Source organism: Ixodes scapularis, unplaced genomic scaffold (assembly GCF_016920785.2).
Source record: "Ixodes scapularis isolate PalLabHiFi unplaced genomic scaffold, ASM1692078v2 PGA_scaffold2__306_contigs__length_199485367, whole genome shotgun sequence".
In the NCBI taxonomy this organism is placed as follows: Eukaryota; Metazoa; Arthropoda; class Arachnida; order Ixodida; family Ixodidae; genus Ixodes; species Ixodes scapularis.
Genome location: NW_024609857.1, coordinates 198,725,936 through 198,753,884, shown reverse-complemented (window position 1 = coordinate 198,753,884; position 27,949 = coordinate 198,725,936). Strand labels below are relative to the sequence as shown.

Genomic DNA, 27,949 nt, shown 5'->3' with positions numbered 1-27,949 from the left:
CTCCCGAGCTTCGCTGCGCGACCAACGCTACGAAGACCCCGCCTGGTTCTCCCCTCCAAGACTTGGCCACTTTCATCAATCAGCTGGGAGTACTTCGCAATCGAAGTCGCCTCCAGTCTGTCAACATGACGTGTGACGAACGAAACCCGGTCGTCCTGCGCAAGCAGCATCGATATTCAACTTTGCTGGCAATCGACGCGCACCGACACCTGCTGCCACGCGGGAGTCAGAAATACTCTCATGCAGCTCCGTAGCCAGTATTGGATCCTGCGGGGCCGAGAGCTGACGAAGAAAATGGTGTGTTCCTGCGTGACCTGTCAGCGATTTAGCGCGACCCCCGCGAGTGTCCCCAGGGTACCCTTGGCGGATGCACGGACAACACGAGCGGACCGAGGTAATCGGCACAGGCTTTGCGGGCCCCCTTTATATCAAGGGCAAGGACCTCAACTGCAAGTCCTACGTGGTGCTGTTCACGTGTGCGGTCACGCGGGCTGTGCACCTGGAGTTGGTTCCAGACCTGTCGACCCGGAGCTTTCTCTTTGCCTTCCGTCGATTTGTGTCGCGCCGAGGGCTGTGCCGTGTGATTTATTCCGACAATGCCTCGACCTTTAAACGAGCGTCCAAGGAACTCACGGAATCCTGGAAGACGTTGCGCCTCCCAGACGTGGTCAACCACTTTGCGAAGGCGGGTATCCAGTGGAGGTTTATTGTCGAGAGAGCCCAATGTTGGGGAGGTTTTTACGAAAGGCTTGTGCGCTCGGTAAAAGTGTCTTCAAAAAAATTTATCGGAAGGAACTGTCTAGACACAGAAGAATTGACCGCCGTTCTGATTGAGGTGGAGGCCGTGTTGAATTCGCGGCCATTAACGTTTGTGCACGACGGGGTCGGAGGGGGCAACCCGCTCACACCAGCCAGTCTCCGAGTTGGGAGGCGGCTGACGACACTTCCGCCGACGGGTGGGGACACGCTCGCTTCCACACCGGAGGCGCTTCGCGTGCTCTGGTGGCAGCGAAAACAACTGCTTAACCGATTTTAGGGAACAGGCAGGGAAGAGTACCTTCGAGAACTGAGATCAGCGCACGCCACTCAGAACAGGCAGTCTGCGCCCTGCAGAGGGAAGCTCGGACGAGTGGAAAAAGTGTTCCACGGCCGAGAGTCTCGGATCCGGTCGTGTGAGATCCGCGTGCGTCGCTGCACCATTTCGTGAAGGTCAGTGCAGCTTGTGTATCCGTTGGAGTTAACAGAAGTTCAGAATGGACTCCCATCCATTCGGTGGGGAGTGTGTTGAAACGTTTAAGTGAGAGAGAGGTGACGCTTTATTAAAATATTTGGGCGGACTTAGCCTTGCCGATTAGGCCGGCATTGTCCCGCCCAGAAATGAAAATGAAATAATAAAATGAATAAAACTAACTGAAATAAATGATGATTGAAGAAGAAAAGAACACACACACGCACACAACACAAAAAAAAACAATAAAACTTAGTGTTTTGTCTTGTTTCGAAGATAAGTCACAAGTCCAGTCACGCACACTTCCGATCTTTCAACTGTTGATGGCACTCAGTATTTCATTCTCTAGTCGTGCTTGTAGTCCAGTCGCCTGGAGGAAGTTTAGGAAAAGGGTCTGTAGTAGCTTTCTTCGAGCTCTTCTTCCAGTTGGATATATTAAATCTGTAATGTCGTTGATCTTGAAGTGATGCCTGTTAAGTTCTTGAGCGAAGTCCTTTCGATGACTCTCGAATTTATTACAATCACAAAGCAGGTGATTTAAATCTTCTGTAACACCACAACTGTCGCAGGAGGCTGAAGGTACCTTACCCCATCTGTGCAAAAGTTGTCTGGTGCGAGCGGTTCCGGTGCGAAGTCGGTAAAGTAGAGTTGCCTCCTTGCGGCGTAGGCTTCCACTGAGACAGGGCTGATGTTGGCTATTTTGTTCCTCCGACAAAGAGCCGAGATGTTCTTTGACACGTATGCGGAAAGCTTTCGGGTCGTCGGGTGTGTGTATTGTTCGCTCTTTATTGTGTGCGTTCGTAGCAAGGTTGTCCGCTCTTTCATTTCCGGCAAGTCCAACGTGGGCGGGAATCCATTGAAAACATATTTTGAAACCGGAGTCCTCAAGGGATTCTGCCGCGGACCGAGCAGCCACCGCGATTTCCGATGTTCCTTGTATATGTTTTAGCTGTTGCAGTGCACACCGAGAGTCTGTGAGCACAACTACTTTTTGCGGTGTAAATCTCTTAAGAGTATGGAGTGCTTCCACAATTGCTATTATTTCTGCGGTCGTGGAGGACACCATTTGGTCGATACGGCCGCTCAAAAGGTTATAGGCTGGGACATTATATAGGCGGCTGTGCTACTTCTTTTATGACGATTTACAGAACCATCCGTGTAAACTTGCAAAAAATCTTTAAATGTTGTTTCAATGTACTCCGTCGCTGTCATTTTCAGCACCACTTCGTTTGATATTTTCTTGTTTGGTATACCCGGGATCTTCTCATTGCATTTTGGGATGTATGCCTCCCATGGGGGCTTAGGTTGGTAGTCAAAACTATCTAGGCGCGCTTCTGATTGCCACCCTAGGTGTTTCAGAGTTTGTAAAGAAATGTGAAAGCGCGAACTCGTCCTTTTCGCTAGTCGTTGGAGCAGGCTCCTTCCAGTAGCTGTTTCGTGCAAGCGGAGCTTCTGTAGGAGTAGCTGTTGCGTTGCCAAAAGAGGCAGTGGCAGAGCTTGTGCCTCTATGTACACCAGGTCATTTCTGGCAGAACTGGGGACACCAAGGCTTGTACGAAGTCCTCGTCTGTGGATGCGTTCGAGAAGTTCAGAGTCGGACCGTGATAACTTCATATAAGGGAGGGCGTATAAGATGCGGGAAACTACTAATGCTGAATGGAGACGTAGCATAGACCTTGAAGAGTTCCCCCACGACTGTCCTGCCACCCTCCTAATGGCATTTCTCACTACTGCTGTGGACTTTGCCGTAGCCATTGCCTGTGAGTGCCAATTCAGCCGAGAATTGATAGAGAAGCCTAGAAATCGATGCTGCCGGACACGACGAATCGGAGTTCCGTTTACCTGAAGATCTATTCGCGTGCTGTTTCGATATTTTCCAGGAAAAAGAATGAACGCCGTCTTCTCTGGTGAAAACTGGAGTCCGCACTCAGCTAAGTACTTGCTCGAGGCTTTAATCGCAGCTTGAGCAGCATTTCGTAGATCATGATGCCTGAAGCCTGAAGTCCAAATACAAATATCATCCGCGTAAATTGACATACTATAGTCGGTTGCAAGCTAAGAAAAAACCGGAAATGCCTCTCAGAGGAAAATGTAATCCTACGCCGAGAAACGCCAGCCAATCGTTTTCATGACGTCACGATTCCGTGGACCAATCGCGATCCTTTTGAAAAAAAAAAAAAAAGCTAAACATGGCTGCTGGCCTTAGCAACGCGACGCTAGTTTCTCGTGACAATTATTTTGCTTTTTTGCACCGTGCTTTACGTGCCCGAGGTCACGCCACGAAATCTTAATGGTATCGGCTTGCGTTTGCAGCAGTTTTTGCGCGACAACGTGAGAATCCAGCGACACTATCGCCAACGAACATTTCGAAGCGGGCGCGAGGCTTAGCACTGCTGAGAGCTGGAAGACGGTATGTTAGACAGTATCTTGGACAGAAAATGAATTGGGAAGACGGTACATTGGACATGACTTTCTTTCTTTACTAAACAGCTATTGCGTTGACAAAAACGTATTCTAACTTATTTAAATTTCCTGAATGAATTAAATAAATATTTTAGTAGTTTAAGACACGTTTCCTGGAGGAAGAAAAAGCAACGTTGCTAGCGAACTACTTTCTCGACGGCGGAGGCACTTCAGATGGGCGCAATATGCTTGTGGGTGGAGCTAAAAGATTGTTCTCAGGTTGCTTCCGACTATAGTAGGAAGAGTGTACTTGGGGAGTGCTTCTGGTAACTTTGACAAAAGGATATTAAAAAGTATCGGTGATAGTACACTTCCTTGGGGCAGGCCACAAAGGGATTTACGGTGCGAGCTCACTGTTCGGGTCAGCTGAACTTGGAGCGTTCATCCAGCGAAAACATTCTTTAGGAACACCTGTAAACGACCCGTCATTCCAAGTTGTGTTAGCTTTCTCAGAACTGCGGAATGCTGTACATTGTCATAAGCCTGGCTGATGTCAAAGAATATTGCCAGAGTTGAGTTCTTGTTGTAGTGATTATGCTCAACAGCACTCAATAGGTCAATCACACTATCCGCTGTTGAGAGGCCTTTTCTGAATCCGGTCATCTCTTTGGGTAATAGTTGATATTTCTCAAGCCACCACGAGAAACGGGAATGGATCATTCGCTCCATAAGTTTCGCTACGCATGACGTTAGCGATATAGGTCGATATGAAGATGATGTTGTTCTCGGTTTTCCTGGCTTGTGTATAGGAACAACCCATGCTGTTCGCCAAGTTTGGGGTATATTTCCCGTTGTCCATATGATATTGAAGGAATTCATAAGTTCCTCTAGTCGTCCGTCAGGTAAGTTTTGGAGCATCTGATTTGTGATCCCGTCAGGACCTGGTGCACTTTTTCTGCGACACATTTTTAGTGCAGCGGCTAGTTCGCCTGCGGTGAAGAGAGCGTCAAGAGGTGATTTCTTTTTTACCGCGTAGCTTTCCGCTCCAACCTCACTTCGAGGCGTCGAAAAATAATCCGCAAAGCTTTCTAGTGTGTCTTTTAGATTTTCGCCCAGACGAAGCGCCATTGAAGCGTAAGATGTATGCGTCTCGTTTTTCCCCGTAAAGCAGTTCAAAATTCGCCAAATGTGGGTTCCAGGCTTGTTAGCATCGGCCGACGCTGTGCTGTCATCCCACTGCTCGCGCTTGGTCTTTTTTTGCATATCGACGAATGATTGCATTTATTCTATTTAGCAGGGTTTTTACTTCACGTGTATAGATTCGCTGAAGTTTTCTTTCTACTTGTCTACGTTGCGCAAAATGCTTAAATAGTGTCAAGTCGGGCTCGGGATAATGGCTTGGAAGGCGCATTCTGATTGTGGCTCTTTCAGCACTAATCACTATCGCCTGGTCTAGGGGTTCCGGTGATGCTGTGAGATCTTTTCTGTAATTGTCCCAGTGAATGAAGTGTCCAATGCGTTGCTGTGTTGAGCAAACGCCTGCTAACTCTATAAATATGGGATAGTGATCACTGCCCATTGTATCTGGATAGGTTCTCCATTGTATGCTGAGGTCTGATGAGTATGCCGTGATGTCTATTGCACTGTATGTGTTAGGTGATCTAAAAAATGTCGGACTTCCGTCATTTGCTATAGCCAAATCAGAATCCTCAAAAGCCTGAGCCAGTGCTTTCCCTCTAGCATCATCTTTTGCACTCCCCCAGAGGCTGTGATGCGCGTTCCAGTCACCGCATAACACAATAGGGTCTGAGCAGCGTTTGCACAGTTCGGCAACCGCACTCGCGACAGTAGCTTTGCCCTTCCCCGGACGCACATAGGCTGAGCCGATGTATAGTGGATGTCCACCTACGACTACATGTGCTGCTACCAGTTCGAGATGTTCTGTGCACAGGTCACTTGTGTCAGTCCTATGTTGGGGAAGCTTTTTTCGTATAAATAACGCCGCAGATCCGTGGGGAAATCCTTTCATTGTGGGATTTTTGTAGCATGTGTATCCGGAAATACTACCATTATTTGGTAGTCCTGCTTCACTAAATGCTAAGATTGGTATTTGGTAAGTTTGTAAATATAAGGACAGTGCCGCCAATCTTACTGGGAGGCTCGCACAGTTCCATTGCATTATTAATGGCACATTTCTTTGTTTAGGGGGAACTGTTGATTGATGTTTTGGATCCTGGGCCATAACTACATCCATTTTCGGATCATGTCAGTAATTGTCACTTCGAAAACCATAATTCCTTGTAGTACCATTTTTAGATGGCCTGGAGGTAGTTGGGCAATGAAGCCTCGTATGGCAGAGAAAAGCAAACTTACTATGTCGTTGACATTTGATGTCCCAGGCAGATCAGTTTCTCTCTTTGGGTGTAGTGGGACATTTTCTGTCACTCTACTTTAGAGGCGTCTACCCGTCGACGAAGCCCGGTGAGCTTGGGACACGTTGGGGTCTTGCGATTTTCTGGGTGGTAAGGGAGGAAACTCCTCCTCGAGTAGCGTCTGTTTCTTTGTTAGATTCTTACTGGCGCTGTTCCTTTTCCTATATTTTCGTCGCCCCTCCTGTGGTTTCATGCCAGATGTTGTTTGGCTGTCTGTAGGTTTTGACATCGCAACTGGTGCAACAGGTGATTTCTGCGATGCGGCCGTATCGTTGACCTCCACGGCCTCCACTGGCTTCAAAGCCTGTCGTGGTCCATTGACAAAAGCCTTGCTTCTTGCGAGTGCTCCGAGGCGCACTTTGCAGTTGACGTAGCTTGCGGGATGGTCCCCACCGCAGTTTGCACACTTCACGGGGTCTTCTCCCTTCCAGTCTTTGGTTGCGTGTGGTCCTGCGCACTTTTTGCACTTGACAGCGTTCTTGCAGTATTTGGCTATGTGTCCGAGTGCCTGGCAGTTGAAACATCGGGAGGGGGCTTCAACATAATCGCAGACCTCATGTATGGTGAACCCAAGGCTCACTCTTACTGGGCGCTCTGTGTTTGGCCGGAAAGTTAGAACGACTCGGTCAGTCGGTTTAGCCCCTTCGCCAACCTTTGCGCGACGTTGGTAGAGTCGGCGGGCTGCGATCACACCAGCCGGTTCCAGGAATTCCGTTAGCTCGCTGTCCGAGTACCAATCAGGTACCCCTGTCACGAGGCCGTTGTTCCGCATGTAGGTCTTCGGTATGGTTGCTTGGACCGCAACTCCACAGAGAGAACGAACCTTCAGCAGCTTGTTCACGGTAGCAGCGTCTGCAACATCTACAAGGAGACCTCCCCGAGCAGTGAAATGATGTCTCACAAGAGGGGCGTTTGCCGCTGCCGCTATTTCTTCGCTTAGTTTGAGCGGATTCTGTTTTTGGAGTCGTTGGTCATCTTTGACTGGGGTCAGTAAAACTGGCACACCAGTTGTTGGCTGACGTCGGTGTGTAACGAGTATGAATCCCTCCAGGTCACTTTTCTCCTCGTCGACGTGCATGGTAGAGTCTGATGTTACTTCAGACGCTCCTATGTCCTCATCTTGGTCGTCATCGTCAGGTTTGTCGTCATTTTCTCCTTTGCGTCGCTTGACACCCTTGAGCGCTTGACCTGATGTTCTCTCTTGGCCTGGCTGGCCGGCTTGATCTTTCGCTAATGCCGTCACCGAAGGGCCTGATTGCGGTCTTCCATCTGATGAAGGCTCTCCATCGGAGTTTTCTATGATGGAAAATCCGGGAGCACCTTGGTAGGACCCAGATTTAAAGTGTCCACGTAGCTGGCGGCCTTCAGGAGTATGATTTGTAGGTCCGGGTATAAAAGAGGCTTACTTCTTTCGTAGCGAAGGAACAGATCAGGCTCTAATCCAGAGGCCTCGGCAATCTTTCAAAAATAATGTGGAACGCAGAAAAAGGATCGACCATCTACAAGGTGCTTCTTCTTCTTTTTCAAACGTTTAAGTGGTTCGGGGTAAACCATATCCCTGGCACTCAGAGATCGAAGACGACAAAATAAAAAAGAGAAGATTGAGAGCTCGTGCGTCGAATCAACATGGCAACGACACGCCAGATCGCATCGCTTGCAGCTTGTAGATAGTGTAAATAAAAGTTTGCTTGAACGTAACCATCAACGACTACCAGAGCTCCCTACAGATAGAAATTGCCCTACAGCGACTTTTTGACCGCTTTAATAAGACTGGATACCCAAAAGATAATGTGATTAAGGAGTTTATTCTAGTTTTCCTCAACAAAAAAAAAGGACAAAGAAAAGACGGCGAAGCGAATGGTTTTCCCCTTTTTTCATAAAATTTCTTATAACCCTAGGTCTATCGAAATAAAACACAACACTCAGCACAACATTTCAGAATGATTTTAAACTAAGTCGTTTAACCTGTTTTGTTAAGAAAAGGCAAGTTGTAATAAAAAGCACTGAAAAAATTAGGTCGATTTTGTATCTTGAGCTTCGTTTGATTCTGGTCCTTGTGACATAGGACAAACAAAACGTTGCGCCAGAAATTCGAACTTTTAAACATGTATAGTCCGCGGACTATAGCCCGGAAAATACGGTACTCGGAGGTGTCGAAACACATTTAATTTAGTGTTAGAATCGTGTACCTTTATGGCAGTCCACTACAGTGGTATTGTTCGAAAAAGATCATAAACGGTAGCTAAAAGAATCGACCACAACTGGGCAGCACGGAAACGCGGTAAAAAAACACTAACTCTTTTTAGACATAAAATTGCAAAGGTTTCTTTATATTTCACACTTTTAAGCTATTCTGGTCTTCGTAAGTTTTTTTATGTCTACGTTTTTGTTTTGTTCCACGGTGAAAATCACTGATAAGCTTTAACAAAGTTAACCCCCCCCCCTCCCTTTTTTTTCGAATTGTTGTAGTTATCCGTTCCTGTTAGTGTTTGCACACGTACGTTGCGGAAAAGTAGTTTCCTTCTTTGTGTGCTTTTTCTGTCTTCTTTTTTCCGTTAGTAAGGATGCCTGAAGCCTATTAAAACTCGATTTCAAACAATCTCAGCGCCGTTCGAGCCTTGTGTGCTTCCTCTGCTTCATCGACGTCTTTCTTCCTAGTCTCAGGGTTTTTCAGTTTTTAATTTAAAACAACCTTTAAAGGGATGGTGAACCGAAACTTGGATTTCAGAAAACAATGCAGGAGCTGTAGGCGGGACGCTACGATCCCTACTACATTTTTCGTAAGGCGATATCTTGAATCGACGGCCGTATTTTTTGGAAAAAAAAAGGTCGAGATTGAACGAGGCCGACGAGGCGCGTGACGTCAAGATATCTTGTTTCCTCCTCTGTTCGCTTTGCCCTCTCAAGGCGGCGAGGCGGAGAAGACGCGAGGCCGTTCCATCTTGTGGGAAAATCAAGACGTGAACGTACCTGTCAAATGCGCCTCCTTTTTTTGAAAAATACGGTCATCCGTTTAATATATCGTTGTATGAGTGAGGTTTTCATGTTTGTAGCATTCCGTTGCACGCTTTTGCTGCCGTGCTTTGTGGAATCCAGATTCCCGTTCAGCATCCCTTTAAAGATGAGGCCATTTAACTTAGCTGGTTCTAGAGAACGTACTTTGCCTGTTCTGGAGAATCTCTATTGGGAGCCGACGTCGTGCGGCAAAGCCCCTCTAACGAAGACATCCTAGCTCAATTTGAGCGGAGGTCTGTTGTCGCTTTTCTCAATTGGAGGTCATATGCTACTCAATAGTTTGCCATCACGGCAAAAAGTTAAGGAGTTTAAAAAAAAATAAAAACTGGAGTTTTTTTTTAAATATCGCCGTGCAATTTTGATACCTTTAAATGAATGACTTACGTTTCTGCATTGATGACAAAACTACAATGACCGCTAAGCAAATCTCTTTTTTTATATTCGTAAGTTGCATTTGAAGACGCACATTTTGATTTTTTGCGACATTTTTCATAAAGGTTTTTCTTGGTCAAAAATTTGAATGTTTCGCTAGGACGTGTTATTTTGTTTTAGTTTGCAAAGGAATGATATCTTTTTTTTTTTCTTTTTGCATATGTGATTTTTTGATATTCGGTGTGCACGTTGTAAATTGTCTATAAAATAAATTCAAAACATTTTAAATACGTGCCTGCTATGGTGGGACGCTGGCGGCTGTGCAAATTACCATAGGGAAGTCTCAACATTGTCCACGCCTTGAGCTTCTCAATTGTATATCTCTTGGAAAAATTTAGCTACGGCGCGTTTACATATAGCTGAATGTTCCTCGCAAGAACAAGGCTTTCACATATATATGTTTTTACAGAAATATCAAAAATATGTCTCGGACAGTCATTGTACGATCTGACGTGGAAACACGTTGTAATATTCGAGGACTGTACGCCCTATGGACCATACTACAGTGTCTAGAGAGTGTTAGTGGCAAGAGCGGTGGCCGCCCCGTGAAGATTTTGTGCGTAGACGACCCCCTAGCGCTGCTGTTCTGAGCCCTAGGAACGTGCCCCGTCAGCCTCGTCGTCGGCGCTGCCTGGCGTGTACTACTGTGGTTCGACTGGAGCTTTTCGCGACGCAGAACAATTGCTAATGTGAGAAATTGTAGGTCTTCCTTTGGATTAATGGCTGTAGAGTGTATGTCATCCTCTACTTTCAATATTCGCGTGTTTTTGAGGGAGATTATTTGATTAATATTGACCCCCCCCCCCCTTCCCAGTACTGACAGGTCGTTCAGCAACGCTATCACTTCGGATACACGCTTAATAGAGGCGGAAGAAACCAGGCGATACCGATATAACAAGGGAAAAGCGACATACAAATCTCAATAAATCTCTCACTTTTTTAATGGTGAGAGGAACAATAAACTGGTGTATTGTTTTTTGTCATCGTGTTGCTGATGCAGGGACCAGCGTTGTGTAAGGTGCACGCCCGAGCGCGTTTGGGAACGGCCAAGGTGCCACTGCAACTGGCGAAAATATAACAAATTGTTTTTTTGTGGAAAACAGTTTATGAAGAAAAAATACCTCAATTGGGAGTACATGAAGCATTAAAATACAATATAAACACAAACTACAACAACCCCCAATACGAAAAAAAAGTATTGCCAACACACTGGTTTATGACCTCTCAAAAGTTGTAATACACTTCATCGACATACACAGCAAGCAGATGATAGATATCCAGCAACATAGTACGCAAAAAGACTACAAAATAGTCCTAATATATTGTGGATAGAATCCTAACCTCTTCAACATTCACGATGTGCACGCAGTCCCGAAGGAAAAGGCGCGGTTCAAAATATCTCTCGCACATCGCTGATGTCCCGGAGAGGCCTTCTGGATTCAGATTTCGTTCCCACTGAAGTCTGCGCGGCTCCTCCTTTGGCGCACGAAACAGCAACGGCTTGCGATCGCTAGTTCTCCAGCTGCCCTCGTTGACCGGGATAGCCTGACTTGCATCCCGGCGCGAAGCAGTGCGGGTCCGTCTTTTTTCTTGCACTCATGACCGAGACGGCAACGGAACGGTGAACACTCCCCACCACTACACCACAAAGAAAAGCGCTACGGTGCAACCTTCGGGAGAAGCGAACCGCCTCAGCCTCGCCTTCTTCTTCGCTCATCGCACATCTGCCACAAATTCTCCTAGGGCCCGGGGAAGGTCCTTAAAGATCTCGGGTACTGTAAAGAAAACTACCCGGTGTTTACGAATCCTCCTCCACCCTGGGAAGACGAAATAGTGGTTGACACTAGACCCACTCCGAAAAATTAAGGAAAGAATGAAGTGACGAGAAAAAATCACACCGGAAGTACATATCATATCACAATCATCATCACTAGACGTGGCACCGCGGGCCTCCATGGTACGGGCCAACGTTACTAGAACCACTCAGTTGGGAAACTGCCATAGAGACAGCTCTGAAAAAGTGGCTCCAATCTGTCCACCAGAACCGAGCTAATGGCGCCGCCATTTCTTCCGCAGCGGCCACTCGAGGAACTGCACGCTACTTCTATTTTGGTTTTAATCGTATTAACGGCATTAGCGCACACGTATGAGGAAGAGAGAAGGGACAGAAAAGAGCGCTACACTCACAACTGTATTTACAAAGATGAAGAAAAGAAAGAACATCGTCCAGCTCCCCATAAAGATGAAAAAGGAAGAAGAGGAAGCAGAAATATAAAACAGGAATATAAAACACAAAGTCGGGTGTTCCCTCGCGCGCACAGGCTTGATACACTGGTTCTTTGAATAAACCCTAAAACCTTTTTTGGCTGTGCCTTCGTTGTCGTGGTGCAGGGTGTGTTTGCATGTCTTCGCTCGCGCCTGGTCACCCGTGTCAGGGGGGAAGACGAACCCATCATCCATGGTCGGCTGCCGCCGGGTCGTCGTGCCTGACGTCTCGCGGCACCCGTGACTCATGCGAGTTCTGCATTGTCCGTCTTAAAAAGTCTGTTTCCTTGCTTGTCAAGGCTACCGATGCAACACTAATGCATTTAGTAGCTGCGGATATGATGTAGAAGGCTTCTACCACTTCGCGGGTCATTTTATCCTTGTGCCTCTCTAGGGTTATTGTTTCCCCGAACAGCGGATTACAATTGCACTCCTTGCAATGTGTTGCAAGATGGCCTCCCACTGTGGCTCTCAAAGAATAATCATGCTCGCGAAGTCGGTCGTTAAGACACCTGCCTGTTTGCCCTACGTAGACCTTGCCGCACGAGAGTGGAATCTTGTATACCACGCCTGAAGTGCACGGAACAAAAGGTTTAGCATGTTTTTTTGTGCACCTCTGTCTTGTGGCACCTTCGGCTTGCGAGTTGACTATGGAGCAAATTTTGCTCATTTTTTGCGGGGCTGAAAATACCACTCGGACCCCATACCGACCTGCCACGTTCTTTAAATTGTGTGACGTCTTGTGAAGGTACGGGATTACCACCGGTCTTGTCTTTTCTACATCTTGTTTCTTGGCTTGGATGTAGAAAAGACAAGACCGGTGGTAATCCCGTACCTTCACAAGACGTCACACAATTTAAAGAACGTGGCAGGTCGGTATGGGGTCCGAGTGGTATTTTCAGCCCCGCAAAAAATGAGCAAAATTTGCTCCATAGTCAACTCGCAAGCCGAAGGTGCCACAAGACAGAGGTGCACAAAAAAACATGCTAAACCTTTTGTTCCGTGCACTTCAGGCGTGGTATACAAGATTCCACTCTCGTGCGGCAAGGTCTACGTAGGGCAAACAGGCAGGTGTCTTAACGACCGACTTCGCGAGCATGATTATTCTTTGAGAGCCACAGTGGGAGGCCATCTTGCAACACATTGCAAGGAGTGCAATTGTAATCCGCTGTTCGGGGAAACAATAACCCTAGAGAGGCACAAGGATAAAATGACCCGCGAAGTGGTAGAAGCCTTCTACATCATATCCGCAGCTACTAAATGCATTAGTGTTGCATCGGTAGCCTTGACAAGCAAGGAAAAAAACTTTTTAAGACGGACAATGCAGAACTCGCATGAGTCACGGGTGCCGCGAGACGTCAGGCACGACGACCCAGCGGCAGCCGACCATGGATGATGGGTTCGTCTTCCCCCCTGACACGGGTGACCAGGCGCGAGCGAAGACATGCAAACACACCCTGCACCACGACAACGAAGGCACAGCCAAAAAAGGTTTTAGGGTTTATTCAAAGAACCAGTGTATCAAGCCTGTGCGCGCGAGGGAACACCCGACTTTGTGTTTTATATTCCTGTTTTATATTTCTGCTTCCTCTTCTTCCTTTTTCATCTTTATGGGGAGCTGGACGATGTTCTTTCTTTTCTTCATCTTTGTAAATACAGTTGTGAGTGTAGCGCTCTTTTCTGTCCCTTCTCTCTTCCTCATACGTGTGCGCTAATGCCGTTAATATGTCTAACTACCAACTAGCCCAGTTATCAACCCTTTTATGGTTTTAATCGGCCATTTTAGCGCCGAAACAGATACAGCAGTAGAGGTTACAGGGGTGCCACCCCCGTCTCCCCAGCGGACTCGCCGCGAATTACTACCGAAGTTAAAATGCACCTAGGTCGGGACGCGCTACCTGAAAGCACCGCTGAGGCATGGTGGTATAAAAACAACATTAATTGTTCCGCAAAACCTTGCAAACTAAAGATTATAAAAACATCACGCGCCCTTCATTTTGTACTAAATAAACTCCAATAAATTTCATACAAAAAGAGTCTTTTCGGTTTGTGTTTACGCAAAAGCATGCTTTCTAAAAGCTCAAGGTGACCACAGTACAGACAAATGATAAAGAGTGGCGATGTCGTCGTATTTGGCTCGGTCTCGGTGGACGCCAGCGGCCGAGGTTTCGACGGCGAGTTTCCTAACTGAGTGTTCTAGTAACGTTGGTACGGGCTGTCGCCTTTCCGCGGTGCCACGGCTCTCCTGAGCCAATAAAGACTATAATTATCATCATTATCACCTAGACGAGGTGTTAGCACTTCTCGAAGACGACGAGGACGCTGTTATATACACGGACGCAACAAAAAACGAAAGTGGCACAGCCATCGCATACTACAGTGCTAACACCCACAAACGCTTCGCCGCTACTCTATGCAGCGAAACCAACGTCAAGGAAGCTGAACTTCAAGCTATAGAGGCCATCATAGAATTCAGGGACGTAAAACTAAAACGTAGACTTTATATCCACACAGACTGCAAAGAAGCAGTTCAAGAATGCAGCAAACACGACAGTCGCAGCAAGACCGTCCGAACAATCAAGACGACGGCCAAACAACTTCGAGTTGAAGGATATAGCATTAAAATTCGATGAATCCCTGGTCACCAAAGTATCCAAGAGAACGACGAGGCGCATGCAGCCGCACGGGAACAGCTACAGGCATCCCTGTCCGGCCAAGGCTCAATTCGCCCCGTCGACAGAAAGGACACAATAGAAGAGACCGATCCGGCTGAACTTAAAGCACAAGAACGCGAAGAGAGAAGAGAGAAGAAGACGTCGCAACGAACTACTCCAACAAGACGAACACTCGCTCCCCTTGACGTCGTACAGCCGATGGAAGAGGGTGAGCCTGCGAAGACTCCGCACAGGAACGGCCATGACCACAGCCAGAATAAACAAGTTTAAATGGAAAGACGACGAAGAAGACCCACAAGCCGGATTATGCGAAGGATGCCTTGTGCCCGCGGATACATAGCGTATATTCTGGGATTGTCCAAGGAGTGCAGAAGAAAGAAAGAATGCTTTGGAGTCGCTCTCCCAGCCTGTGAGACCAAGCTGCCCTGCAAGAATAGATCCTCCATGTCGGTTGCCCCGAACACCGGAACGCAATATTAGATTCTCTGATCGACTACATAAAGTCTGCAGGGCTTGTACATTGTATATAACTCCCTCCACCTTCCTCCCCTTCCTCCTGTCACCAATGTCTAGTTTCAAGGGCGGCAGGCATCCCCCCACCCTCAGTTCCACAAATAAAACATTTTCTAACCTCACCTAGGGCCCGGAACTCCAGCGCCGCTCGCGGCCATCTACGTCGACCGTCTTCACGCGGCCCATTGCAAGCGGGCGCCGCTCTTGCCACTACAACCTCTAGAACACTGTAGACTAGACATAGCTTGCCCAAAACGTCATTCGCGGCCATGCCGGTATTTTATCTGCCACAAGCGTTTAGTTCACCGCGTTAGTTCCACACCGGAGAAGTAGTAGCTCCAGGGAACCAGCAAGTAGAAATAACCGTCAGTACGCAGCAAAGACTACTCCTGCAAGCTATTACAGCGGAGCTGTTAATGGCTAGGTTCCCGAGGATCGTGTCCGGTACGATACACTTGTCGACAAAAACGCCCCTGGGCACCTACCGCCATCTATAAGCGACAGCGGCAAGCACACAACCAGTATGGTTGCCGCCGTCGCCGGTAGATGGCGCCAACCTTTCCAGCTATCTAGGGTGCCTACATGTCTGTCTGTCTCAGGGTGAAGACATCCATTGTTGCCCTGAATGTTCCAGCGCGTGACGCTCTCGCGGACTCGGTGCGTGACTCGGGCGGTAAAATGGCGTCTATGCATTAGTTAAAGCTACGCGCTCGAGCTTAGTGACACCGGTTTGCGCGCACTTCAAAATGCATAAAAAAACGATTGGGCGGAAAAATGGCCGAGATGTCACCACTCAAGCAAAAGCGCGCGTGTGTATGAAGGCACTCTACAGCTATCCAGCAGCTAGAGCCAGAGTTGCGCGTCTGTTTTCCACGTGCCGCCGCGCCGCTACTCGCCGAGATCCAATCACGTGAGGAGCTGGATCAAGTGCCGTGCAGCAAAGTACGTTGGGCGCGCCCCGCCGTATGTTTCCCTGCTTTTGAGCGCGCCGCGCGCCTCGAACGCGCGGCGTCGCTATTTGCCGAATTCAGCCACGTGATGAGCTGGATCAACATGCCGTGCAGTAAAGACAGCGCTACGGGGATGAACACGAAACTCTGGCTCCCGTAGGGAGCCTATAGACGCTTTACACACGCGCCAGAATACAGCCGCCATTGCTGACCTTTTCTTCTTTTACCGAGATACTGAGCCACTGAAATTGGTGTGGACGAGCCTCCACAAAAGCCAATGCTGTGGAGAAAGACAGAATAAAATCTAAGATGGCAATAACCTGGCCTGCTATGGTAATAATGGAGTGAAGTAAACGTAATCAGGGGAAACAAAAACTGAAAGTCAGTTATGGCGGTGCCCATGCACAGCTGCAGCACGTCTATACAAGAACTCTACAGCTATCATAGAAAAATGGATAGTTGGGCGGCGCGTTGGTGGGAATTCATCGTAGGAAACAGCGCGAAAAACAGACGACGATAAAGAAAAAGCACACGCAACGAGCACAGCGCTCGTCACGTGTGTTTCTTCGTCCTCGTCTGTTTTGCGCGCTGTTTCCTACGCTCTTATCAGTTTCGGTCTGGACTCAGGATGGGTCGGCCGCGCGCTCTTTCGGGGAAAGAAGACTGGCTGCGGAAGGAGCGGCGACGTACGCAGCAGCGCGAATGGGTCCGTAACCGCCGCAGAGCCGCTGTCGCCTCGACTTCCACTGCGTCGAGCGCTTCAGATTCCCTTGCCAAAGAAGAGCACATCGCTCGCCTGGAAAGCTGCCGCCGAGAAGAGAACCGGCGATGTAAAGGGCGCCGGCGGGCCAACGCCACGGTCGACGATCGTGCCACGGAGGCCAAGCGCAAGCGCGAGGCCCGGCGATGACTGCACTCCACGCCGGCTGAACAGTTCCCGGGCGCGACGGCGATGCTCCGGAGGGAGTTCGTGGATTACCCGTTTGGCGTCACGTGCGCCGTGTGCAACCGACTCTGGGTCGCCGGAGGCGTATCCACGATCGGCGGCGTGTCGGACGAGAAGAAGCGGAAAACGGGCGCGTGTGCGTTGCGGCAGTGTATGCAGTACAGCTCCGCTCGTCTTCCTTCTTCACGAGAGTGCAAAGGCTGAACTTTTTTTTTAATTTTATTGAAGCGATGAGTGAAACGCAGAGGGGTAAGTCTGGACTTCTGCCCTTGCTGGCTACTCTGCACAGGGGAAGGGATTAAGGAATAAAAAGGTGGGGTGTGGTGCTTAATGCATATGAAAAGAGAGAACTGAAAGGATGGAGGTATGTATATGAGGTATTCATTGGGCGCAATATTTGAGCGCTTCATACACGAACTCAACTCTGTTACGTCACGGCGCGGCGGTGGCGCGTCCGGCGCATTTCCGGTCCGGGGGCTGTGGGCGGTAGTCGCCATGCCAGACGTGAATTCAAGACAAAAAGCTGCCTTCTCGTCAAAACGCCGCGACTGGGGCTGTACCAAAAGAGTCAAGAAAGGTTTGGGGGTCAGCTTTGATGTGTTTTATGCCTGCTCGGTTCGTCCGAGAACGAGAACCGCAAAAAAGAAAAATCCAGACGCTAACGGACCATGATTGCTGGTGCGGGAAGCACTTAGGGTTGAATTCACGAATACTTGTGGTCGTCAGATTTTTTTTTTTTTTTTTTTTTTTTTTGTTCCAACCTGAACGCGGAACCACCAAGTAGTACGAACCACCTGTCGACAGCGTTCAGTGCGTCTCCAAGCTCAAACGGCTGCCTGATCGTTCGAACTTTCGTCTGCTCTTTTCAACGTTTCTGCTTGTTGTTGTCTGCTTTTGCAAACGTTTCTGCTTGCTGTCGTCTGCTCGTTGAAATGACAGCGGCCCATGGACCAAACATTGACCCAGAAATTATGGGAAGAAGTAAGTGCTGGCCTCAAAAGACTTAAGTTTGAAGGTTGGGGGGGGTAAGTAGGCTCGGTGTAAGCAGTAGATACAAGGAGATGTTGATCATTGTTACCAGTTACCATCACTGACTTATTATGCCTGATTCCCTTGGTCTGATTATGCTTGCGATTTTCAATATCGACGTCGACCATCTCAGCTACGGTTCACACTTTTGCAGCCCGAGCGACATCATGACTGAAAATGGCGAACAGGATCTCATCATGCGAATCAAATTTTAGCGTCCACTCTGCGGCGTCAACACGGAATGAATCGTCTCATGCCACATTATTCACGCGAAGTTTTGCGGTGTAACGAGGCTCGTTTTTGTCGCTGAGGCCGCTAAAGTAGTCAGACATCGCCAGGAAAATGTAGAATCAATAATTCCAATGCAAAAAAGGGCAGGGGGACTCACACGGACGCCGACAATATCGCATTCCAATGGTTTGTTTATGAACGGCGGCGAGCTTCTTGTCCACACTCCCTCGCGCATGCGCGGCGCCGGTGGCGTCCGCTAGGGGCGCTCCGGTTTGTTTGTAAACATGAGTTAGTCTATACAGAGCGCATCCTGGAAAGGGAGGGCTAGGGAGAGGGGGGTCCTTTGTGGGGTCCCAGCATCCTCCTTATTGTGTGTGAAAAACCGAGATCTAGAGGATGTGGAATCCACGTTGCGGAAGCACTTTCGAAGCTTTAACACATACAATGAAGTAGACGCGTTAGCGTTCTCTGCCAAGTCTCATCCAGGACTAAGTGACTCCACGAGCGAGCCATAGTGCCGCGAACTGGCGCTGGTTCTAAGGAACTCATGACGTGGCGGAATTGCAACGAAACTTCACAGACCGCCACCAGGCGCAATTTTGAAAACTGCTCATTCGTTTTGAAATTTTTCTTTTTTTTCTTTTTTCTTTTTTTTTTTACTTTTCTGCTTGCAGCCCAGAAACACAAGTCTATAGTCGGATGCAACCTGAGAACAATCTTTTAGCTCCACCCACAAGCGCATTGCGCCCATCTGAAGTGCCTCCGCCGTCGAGAAAGTAGTTCGCTAGCAACGTTGCTTTTTCTTCCTTCAGGAAACGTGTCTTAAGCTACTACAATATTTATTTAATTCATTCAGGACATTTAAATAAGTTAGAATACGTTTTTGTCAACGAAATAGCTGTTTAGTAAAGAAAGAAAGTCATTTCCAATGTACCGTTTTACCAATTCATTTTCTGTCCAAGATACTGTCTAACATACCGTCTTCTCACCTCTCAGCAGTGCTAAGCCTCGCGCCCGCTTCGAAATTTTCGTTGGCGATAGCGTCGCTGGTTTCTCACGTTGTCGCGCAAAAACTGCTGCAAACGCAAGCCGATACCATTAAGATTTCGTGGCGTAACCTCGGGCAGGTAAAACACGGTGCAAAAAAGCAGAATAATTGTCACGAGAAACTAGCGTCGCGTTGCTAAGGCCAGCAGCCATGTTAAGCTTTTTTTTTCAAAAGGATCGCGCTTGGTGCACGGAATCGTGACGTCATGAAAACGATTGGCTGGCGTTTCTCGGCGTAGGATTCCATTTTCCTCTGAGAGGCATTTCCGGTTTTTCCTTAGCTTGCAACCGACTATAGACTAGTGATCTTGGGCTGCCGCCATAGCATAGACCACATCTAAACAAAGAAATAAGTGCAAACAGTTCTTTTTCGTACTCTTTTAATGGGAAATCACAGTAGTAGAGTCCATGTATTTCCTATGGCAAAATTTGGTCCTTATGTTTATTAAAAAGACCATGAAATGATTTTTCAACTTTTTTCTAAATAAAGACCCCTATTAATTTTTAATGTTCATGGAACCCGAAACTGGAATCAGTTTTCGTTTTATTTCCTCCCCTTTTGCACCAAAATAAAGAAGAAACTCAAGTCTGATTTTCTCCTCGACTCGGACGGACTCGGCCTTCAAGATGTGAAATCACCTGACCGTAACGTAAAGTCGTAGAGCAGTGATTTCCCTACACCCCCCCCCCCCCCCCCCCCCCTTTTACGGGGGTGTACTTCCTGCCCCCTTATTTTTCCGAAAACACCCCCTTAATTCGCAACGACTCCTATTAGCCCTGAGAGCGAACACAAGCGTCGCTGCGGTCGCCGCGCCCGGATTGGGTGAGGTGTTCCGTGACGTCAGGGAGGGGACTCCGCTCCGCGATCTCGCATCGGCTCGCTTCCCAGCACCGGTTTCCTGGTTCGGCGTTGTGTGCCGCAAGCTCTTCGAGGAGCTGGACTTCGTTTACCCGGTGTAAAAGACGTTGAGTTGGGCCGGTATTGACGTACATTTTATAAGCCTGCTTGTCCCTTTTAACTTTAGAATTGGGTTAAAAATTCCGAAAGCTATCGGCGGAGGCAATTCCGCCGATGAACCTCCCCGTCCGTCCACACGACACAAGGCAATCTTGCGAGGGGTCGGTGAAGCGGTGGCGCGAGTGTTTCAGACGCTGGAATTCTGTTCCTTGCACGTTCATGATTTAAGACGATATTACATCCCGCTTTCAAGGCATTTGAAGTGGCATTTATATCATAGGCCTTTGGGCGGTCGGCAAATTCTCTCGCGACCCTGACTCTGCGCTGCCACTCTGCATGCGCTGGTTCGCAGATGTTTTAAAGGCCCTGCGTCTGATGATCTTGAAAGTGCTCGTGGAACAGGGTTGTTTTAAATAAATGTAGCTTCTTCGCGAATTAATTATATAGTTTACACACGCATGCAGGCATATTTCTTAGAAGCTGCACAATTACTGGAAATTAGTTTGTATGGTAGCAGCAAAAACGGCCGAATTGCCCCCAGTTGTTTGTATATGTATTGAACTGCCAAACTATGCACGGCAATAGTGCCGTAATATGGAATGTTTATACTTTTTCCTGACATTCTTTATTCCAGCCTTGGGTATTCCGAAAATACACCGTTTAGTCTGAATTGTCATTTCCAATTAAAAGGGACACTGCTGCAGGTCCCCAAAAGCTTAATCAGCCTCCAAACTCCCTACAGCTGGACTCTGACAAAAAAGGAAAACAGGATTAAAAGCAAGCATTCGAACGTCTGTCCAGTGGTAGACGCAGCACTAGTAGCAGAAAATGTGGATCCTGTGAAGGGCGACAGTCTGCGTGAAAAAAAGCTTTTGGTATTTTAGCTTCAGGTCGATTCGATTTAAGTAAAATCTCAATTTTAGGGCTTAAGGGACTAATAACGAGCTAGACACCTTCGCTTACGTTTGTTATGCATTACTTGAGGGTAGATATAAACAAGTCCACCTATACCACCCGTGTAGTCCATTCAAATACTATCCGAATCCAGCAAAGGTCAAATGCGAGCAATGTATATAATAAATGTTCCTTGTTTTTTTTTTTTGTTTTTTTGTTTTCACTTTGCCCCTGCACTTGGGTTGTCTTACTTGTAATTCTCTCTTCATGGCCCAGGCTGTATTTAACATGTTGCTCGAGCAACATGCAGCTTTTCTGCTTCGGCGATCTTGTTTAAAAACAGAGATACAAAAAAAAAATATACATAACCTGCCAATTCATTCAGACCATCAGCAGCATTTATTGTGCAAAATGTAAATCTATAGTGATGCTCCTGCAATTGTGGCCATATGTCTTTATTTTCATATACCAGCTGCGATTCATGCGTTGCCTGCCCTGTCAACCATGCTTAAAATGTTGGTTGAAGTTTCGCCTGTAGCTACAGGCCATACCTCAATAAAGGCACATATAAAAATTTACACTTCCTACGAAAAACACGCTTAAAAAAATGAAATAGAAACGAGCGCGCCGTCAGCTAGCGTCGTCCCAGCCTCCACAGAGCGAGCGGGCCGAGTCGGGGAAAAATTCTCTCCTCGCCGTGACGTCACCCCCGTTCGCCGTAAGGGGGCGCCACGCGAACTTCTCGGGGCTAATAGCCTCAATGCCCCCCTAACCCCCCCCCCCCCCCCCCCCCTAAAAATTTAGACACCCCCCTAATTTGAATTCCTGGGGAACCCCCGTCGTGGAGTTATTATAATGTCAGCCAGAGGTTCAACTGGCGCTAGTGTCTATGCGACCTCCGGGAGGCAAACTGAAGCAGACTGCGGTCAATCATCTTTTCCGGTGTTCCTGTGCATTCCTATGGGAAAACGCGCGTGCATTTTGCCTCTTCGCCAGACAGTAACATAGATCACTTTTGTCATTTGGGCCGTACCGAATAGTATGTACCTTTACTAACATTGTAAAAGCGTAATTGCTTTAGTTACAGCATTTTTGTTTACCAGTGAACGATGTTAAACTTTGCTATATTTCAGGCCCAAACCTCTGTTCCATATCAGGTGTATCAAAACGAGCGACGATTCTAAGCAGAATAGCAATCGAAAGGCATTTAGAGTGTTTTCAAGGTTCGCAAGTATTCCGGTGTTGCTTATGTATTGCTAATATGCCAGATCCTGTCACATATACAAAAATGACCCCGTTTTGCATCGTTACGAGTGGTTAAAGACGTTCAAAACGTAGAGAATAAATTTTGTGGGCAATGAAAGGTGTGTCTTGTTATTATTTCCTATGTCAGGCAGCTTTCATCGGGACCCGTTCCCTGGCTTCTCCCATTTTTCAAAGATTTCGAGCGTGTGGGTGATGTTTTGAAAGCGGAACAAGCATCTTCGCACATATTCATGAGCAGAAAGAATAAACCAGGACTAATTTATTGTTTTCGTCGTCTGCATAAACAAGGAGGTGCTTATCCAGTGTTACTGCGTAGTTGTTGCCACCTGTCTGGGTTTTTCACATGTCCTTCGTTCGTTTGGCACGTATGACACCTGTATCCCCATGCTGGAATGCGCCGACGCCGTATTCGCGCTAACAGTGTACGACACTGCACATAAATACATATGTGAAGCTGTTTAGCACCGTTTTAATGCCACGAATTAGAAGTGAAAGCGCCGTAACTGAACAATTATTTCTACTGCGTGACTGAAGCGTGTTCCAATCTACCTACAGTGCGTATGAATTATTCGTGAAGTTTTCTCTTATAATTGAGCGCAGGAAGAAAATGAACTCGCTTTTTCCCACAGAAACACATTACCGGAAGTCATTCTCCGTCTGGTTTCTGTCTGCTTCAATTTGCAACAGCACATTAACGCCATTTGAACCTCTAGCGTACCTTATACACGAGCTCATGTTTACAAACAGGAGCGCCCCTAGCGGCACGCCACTGACGCCAGGCATGCGCGATGGAGTGTGGGCAACAAGCACCGCGTTCCACGTCAACAGACCATTGGAATTTCACGTTGTCGTCGTCTGTGTGAGTCTGCGTGCTTTTTTCGGCGTTTGAATAGTCGATTATACGTTCTCACAGCAATATCTTACCACTTTAGTCGCCTGAGCGAAATTATTGAGGCTCGCTACGCCGCAAAACGTTGCGTAAATAACTTGACGTGCGGCGATTCATTCGCGTGAACGCCGCACAATGGACGCCAAAGCATGATGAGATTTTTCTCGTTGTTTTCGGTCGCGATGTCGCTCGTGCTGCAAATGTGTAGAGTGTAGCGGCGTTGATCAACGTCGATACTGAAAATCGGAAGCGGAAACGGACCAAGTGAGTCAGGCGTAACAAGTCGCTGGTGGCCAATGGTGCCAATGATCAACATCTTGTATCTTTGTTTGTGGGATTTGCTACAAACACAGGTACCGAGAGAGTAAAGAAAGGGTTATCTCAACAGCGGCGGCGATCTCAAAAAAGACGTCAAACCTAGTAGCGCGGTCCCTACATCTCCGCGGCAATATAGACGACGTTCAGGGCTACATTACCGCGGTTCGGTTCGAGAAATTACCGGTCGGTGCCATTGATCGACTACTTGTCTCACTCTCTCCAATATAGCGGAAGAAAAGACACACGTACCAGAGTAAGGACAGAGTCCAAGAGCGTTTATTAAACACTCCCCAAAAAAACTGCAATGTCCCAATCCGAAATGCCCCCCGCGCCGGCAAGGTAAGAAAAGGTCCTTACCTGCCAGACGCGGGGTTCCGGGAGAGCCAAGACCGGGGAAGCATCGGAGAAGTCGCCGACACACGTCCTATCTCTTTCGTGGTCACCGGACGGGTCCCTTTCCCGAAAGTGGGAAAACAAGAGGCGAAACCTCCTCGCCGGTCAGCAGTGATCCGCATCCGAGCGGGGGAACGGAAATCAGTCCCCCCGTGAAAGAGTGAGAGAGGGATCCTCCAAGACAGGGGACCCTCCGCTTCACGAACAGCTCACGACAAAGGAGGCCGAGTGCTCCGACCCGCAGCCATTATCACAGCCATCGGGGAAGGGAGACCACATGTTTTAAACACATTTTGTTTTAACACTTTTTGCTTTGAAAGCCAAACTGGCACCTAGAAAATTAGAAGTTTATAACTTGTAAATAGTAAATACGCGAATGAATAAGGCGGCTCTAGATATTTTGGCAGTCAGGCGCCCTAGGCTCGTCAAATGCATAGTTGGGGAGCAGGTTTATGGAGCGCGCCTATTGGACACTCCCAACGTTGACCTCGCGCTTTGTTCGCAAAAGCCCAATCGGCGCGCCCGGCGAACTTTCGGATAAGAAGGGCGAAAAACCGGTCTCCTGTAGACGGAACACGAATATTGTTCTTTCAGTGGTGTGACAGCACCGGTGACGTATTCCGAGTTCCGCTGAACGGGCTCAATGTTGGAAATATTTCAACCCGCAACGACCGGGAGGGCGCTCCACGCTTCTTGGAAACCCTACAAAGGTACACAGGGAGGCTTACGGAGTACTCGGTTTTGTTTCATTCTCCTCATAGAATCCAGTGAAAATTCCCACAAAAGGAGATATTTCTTCCTCTACCGCTTGTGGCGTCTACCACTGCCAACACATCCTATACTAGGAAGGCCTCAGCGCTTGCAAGTCTGGATGTAAAGATGGCGGAGAGTGAAAATCATGGCCCTGGCGGCCGGTGGCGGTGCCGGCACGGTGACTTCTCGGCGTTTGTGAAGGTGGACACACGAGTGTGCACTAGCCGGGATATGTAGTACATTTCAGTGGAAACATTTGTGCCGTCTCCCCACTGTATGTTTTTGCTCCAACGCCAAGCCGACGTGCTGTGCACGTCTTTGTGTCGGGATAGTATTTTTATGAATGCACAGGATGGTTTCGATTGCCGGATTCATAGATGAAATATACCACAATTTCAGCTCCATTTCTGTTGTAGATGCAGTAGCCCTTGACAAGAAGCTTTCTGAACTGCTTGCATTCACGCAGAAAATTTATTTTTGAGGTTGTGTTGTTGCCCAGACTTACTTAAACGCAGATAGCATTGCAGATCGTCGAACTGTCTGCTGCATGACACAGATATGTTGATGTGACTTGTATATAAGTTAAAAAAAGGGAATACATTTGCCAGGGTAAAGTATCTACAACCCATTATTCATGCCTACATTACTGGCTAATCGGAATTTGTATACTTCGTCGCAGGCATGAGACGAAGGACACAACAGTCTTATCCTATTAATGTTGCGGGGTAAGCTCAAAAATTTTTGTTTGAAGATAAATCTTCGAACCTTGAATTGGAAGATATATGACAAGATTTCATGTAATTTTAGCTGGCAAAAATATGTAAAGTCGCCCGCAGAATAAATTAAATTATTTATGTAAATTCCTGGCACAAAAAAAAAAACAATTCTAGGCCAAAAGAAACAGCGGACCATTAGCTTTGCTTTTAAATACACTGCTGTTAGTTTCAGGGAAGAATACAGTTATCACATGTGTTTACTACGATCTAACAATTGCCTGCGCGTCTACTGACCCGCAAAACACTGGAAGAGCCAGTCTCTGCAATCTACAAAATCACCTCAGCAAATAATGAGGCGGAAAATCTGTTTAGACCTAAAATAAGGTCTGCGCTGTGGCATTATGCAATGCATGCATGACGCTTTGCATTGGGTAATGCCACAGCGCAGACTTCATTTTAAGGTTTAAGCGGATGTACCGCCTCATCATTCGCTGAGCTGATTACGTAGATCACAGAGATTGGCTCTTCCAGTGTTTTGCGGGTAAGTAGACGCGCAGGAACTTCTTGAATTGTACGTCAACCGTGTTGGTATTCTGACTTGTAATGTCGTTTTTAATCTTTCTTTATTATGCAATGTCTGGCAAGTATTCTTTATAATCAATACATCTTGCGGGGATAATTACATCATTCACCATATCTGCGCGTTTTCCCCTTTTCTGGGGTGGCCAGAGCCACGAACAGGGGCCCTAATCTGCACACTTGGCGGAAAAGTCGGCGAGAAATTCGGCTGCTCTGATTGGCCGGCGCCAAGGTCAAGTTTGGCGTTGGCTAATCGCGGCCGCCAGATTTCTCGCCGTCGTTTTGGCCAAGCGTCCAGCTTAGGGCCCCAGCAGTCTCGACCCCATCGCCCCATTCCTCCTTCATTTCTATTGGTCATAGTTTGTAACACCAAACACACCGTGATTGGCCGCCTAGAGAACTGCCGTGACGTCAGCTCATCGACTGCTTCGCCCGTCGGTGCGCCGGTGCGTCGCCCAAACACATGCAGACACTTTGGACCCGCAATGGAACCCGAAAGTTATACAAAATTTCCGCGTTCCTCTAAGCCACCCAAGCAGCACGGATTTTGGCCAAGCAATGGCCAATGTCTGGCGATGGTCTTTTGGCCAGTGGCCATGCATTGGCCAAAGCTTGGCCGATTGTTGATGGCCAGTAGCCAGATAAAGGCCAGTCACCGGCCAGTCTCTGGCCACTGTCTGGCCGCTTGGCCAAGGAACATTGCCAGCCGTTGGCCAATGATGCCAACTCTGTGCTGCTTGAGCAGGGGTCTCCACCCCTCGGAGCGCGGGCCGAGGTCGGCGCGGCCTTTCCAATTAAGCTCGGCCCGTGGGTCACTTGACACCAGCCCCGCTGGGTAACCGGGCAAAAGTTCACCCGTTTTTTTCACAAGCCCGGACAAAAGCTCAGCTCTTTTTTTTTTTTTTTTTTTGCTACCCGGGCGAAACACGGACTGGGATAAAGTGCGGACGCGATGGACATTGCACCATTTTTAGGAGAACTGGCATCTCATCCCATGGAAAGGTGTCGACAGATAAACCATAACAGGCAGAGAAGCAACGATTTGGGACCAAAAATTAGGTCACTGAAACTTAGTGGAGCAGATAAGATGAAGCTTGCTTGACTCAAGGTATGACGGAGCACCCATGTGCCACGCCCAAGAAATTTCGTGAACCGAAGTTTTTGAACCCGAAGAGTGACCGACGAAGCGAAGTCATCCTTTGGTGACCTCGCTTTGTCATTGCACTTATGTCACGTAAAAGCGCACGTAAAGGTTAGGCACAATATCTCTTCATTACTAATGCATGGGTTTTCTTGGGGTTCGGGGTAATATTTGAAGTGAATTTTCTATTCTAATGAGCAAACCCTGCGCCTGTCAGATTTAATTTATCGTTGCATTTTAGTGCCGCATGCATGCGCCTGAGTTGTCCGCACTCGTGTTAAGACAACATAAAATTTTCTCCTGGTGAGCTTTTGTCCGGGTCTGTGAAAAAATGGGTGCGCTTTTGTCCGGTGAGCTTTTGTTCGGGATTCTGTAGAAGCGTATGCGATTGGGCTAGTTGGTGATCCATGTATGTGAGGTTAAAAGCGCTAAAAACAACGGACAAGTAAAAGAAACGTACAACACAGAGCGCTCTGTGTTGTACGTTTCTTTTACTTGTCCGTTGTTTTTAGCGCTTTTAACCTCACATACATGTTCGGGATTCGCCCTGCTGCTACCGGCGCAAAAATAAGCGCGCGTAAAGAAATAGCTCCGGAACCAGCACCAACTGCCTGAACGAAGAGGGAAAAAGGAAGAACTATCGTAAGGCGCATCTTCTCATCATAATATTAATCGCATCACCAGCATCCTCATTCTTAGACCTCTGCTTTATATCTGCGTAATAACATACGTTAAAACTAGTTTGCGTTCCCAGGTATATTGTGCCAAATGTCCCGTGTCGTTGTACTGCATATTACCAGCATCAGTTGCACGTATCTACTTCTCATTCGCCTTCTGTCTTTTTGGAACGTGCCAAAGCTTCTATGAACTTTGCTT

General features: G+C 47.7%; 1 protein-coding gene across 4 annotated transcripts in view; it reads left to right on the top strand.

Moving 5' to 3' along the window:
• The window catches only part of LOC8041177 (sarcoplasmic calcium-binding protein 1), a 308,124-nt gene that overhangs the window by 245,183 nt on the left and 34,992 nt on the right, over positions 1-27,949 (top strand). The window contains exon 1 of one of the 4 annotated variants that reach the window (XM_029993047.3): positions 17,024-17,108. The exons of the other annotated variants lie outside the window; for them this stretch is intronic. Within the exon in view, the coding sequence (XP_029848907.3) occupies positions 17,090-17,108 (19 nt within the window). The 5' untranslated portion in view covers positions 17,024-17,089. Of the gene's footprint in view, positions 1-17,023; positions 17,109-27,949 lie in introns of those variants that run through there. 4 annotated transcript variants of the gene reach the window in all.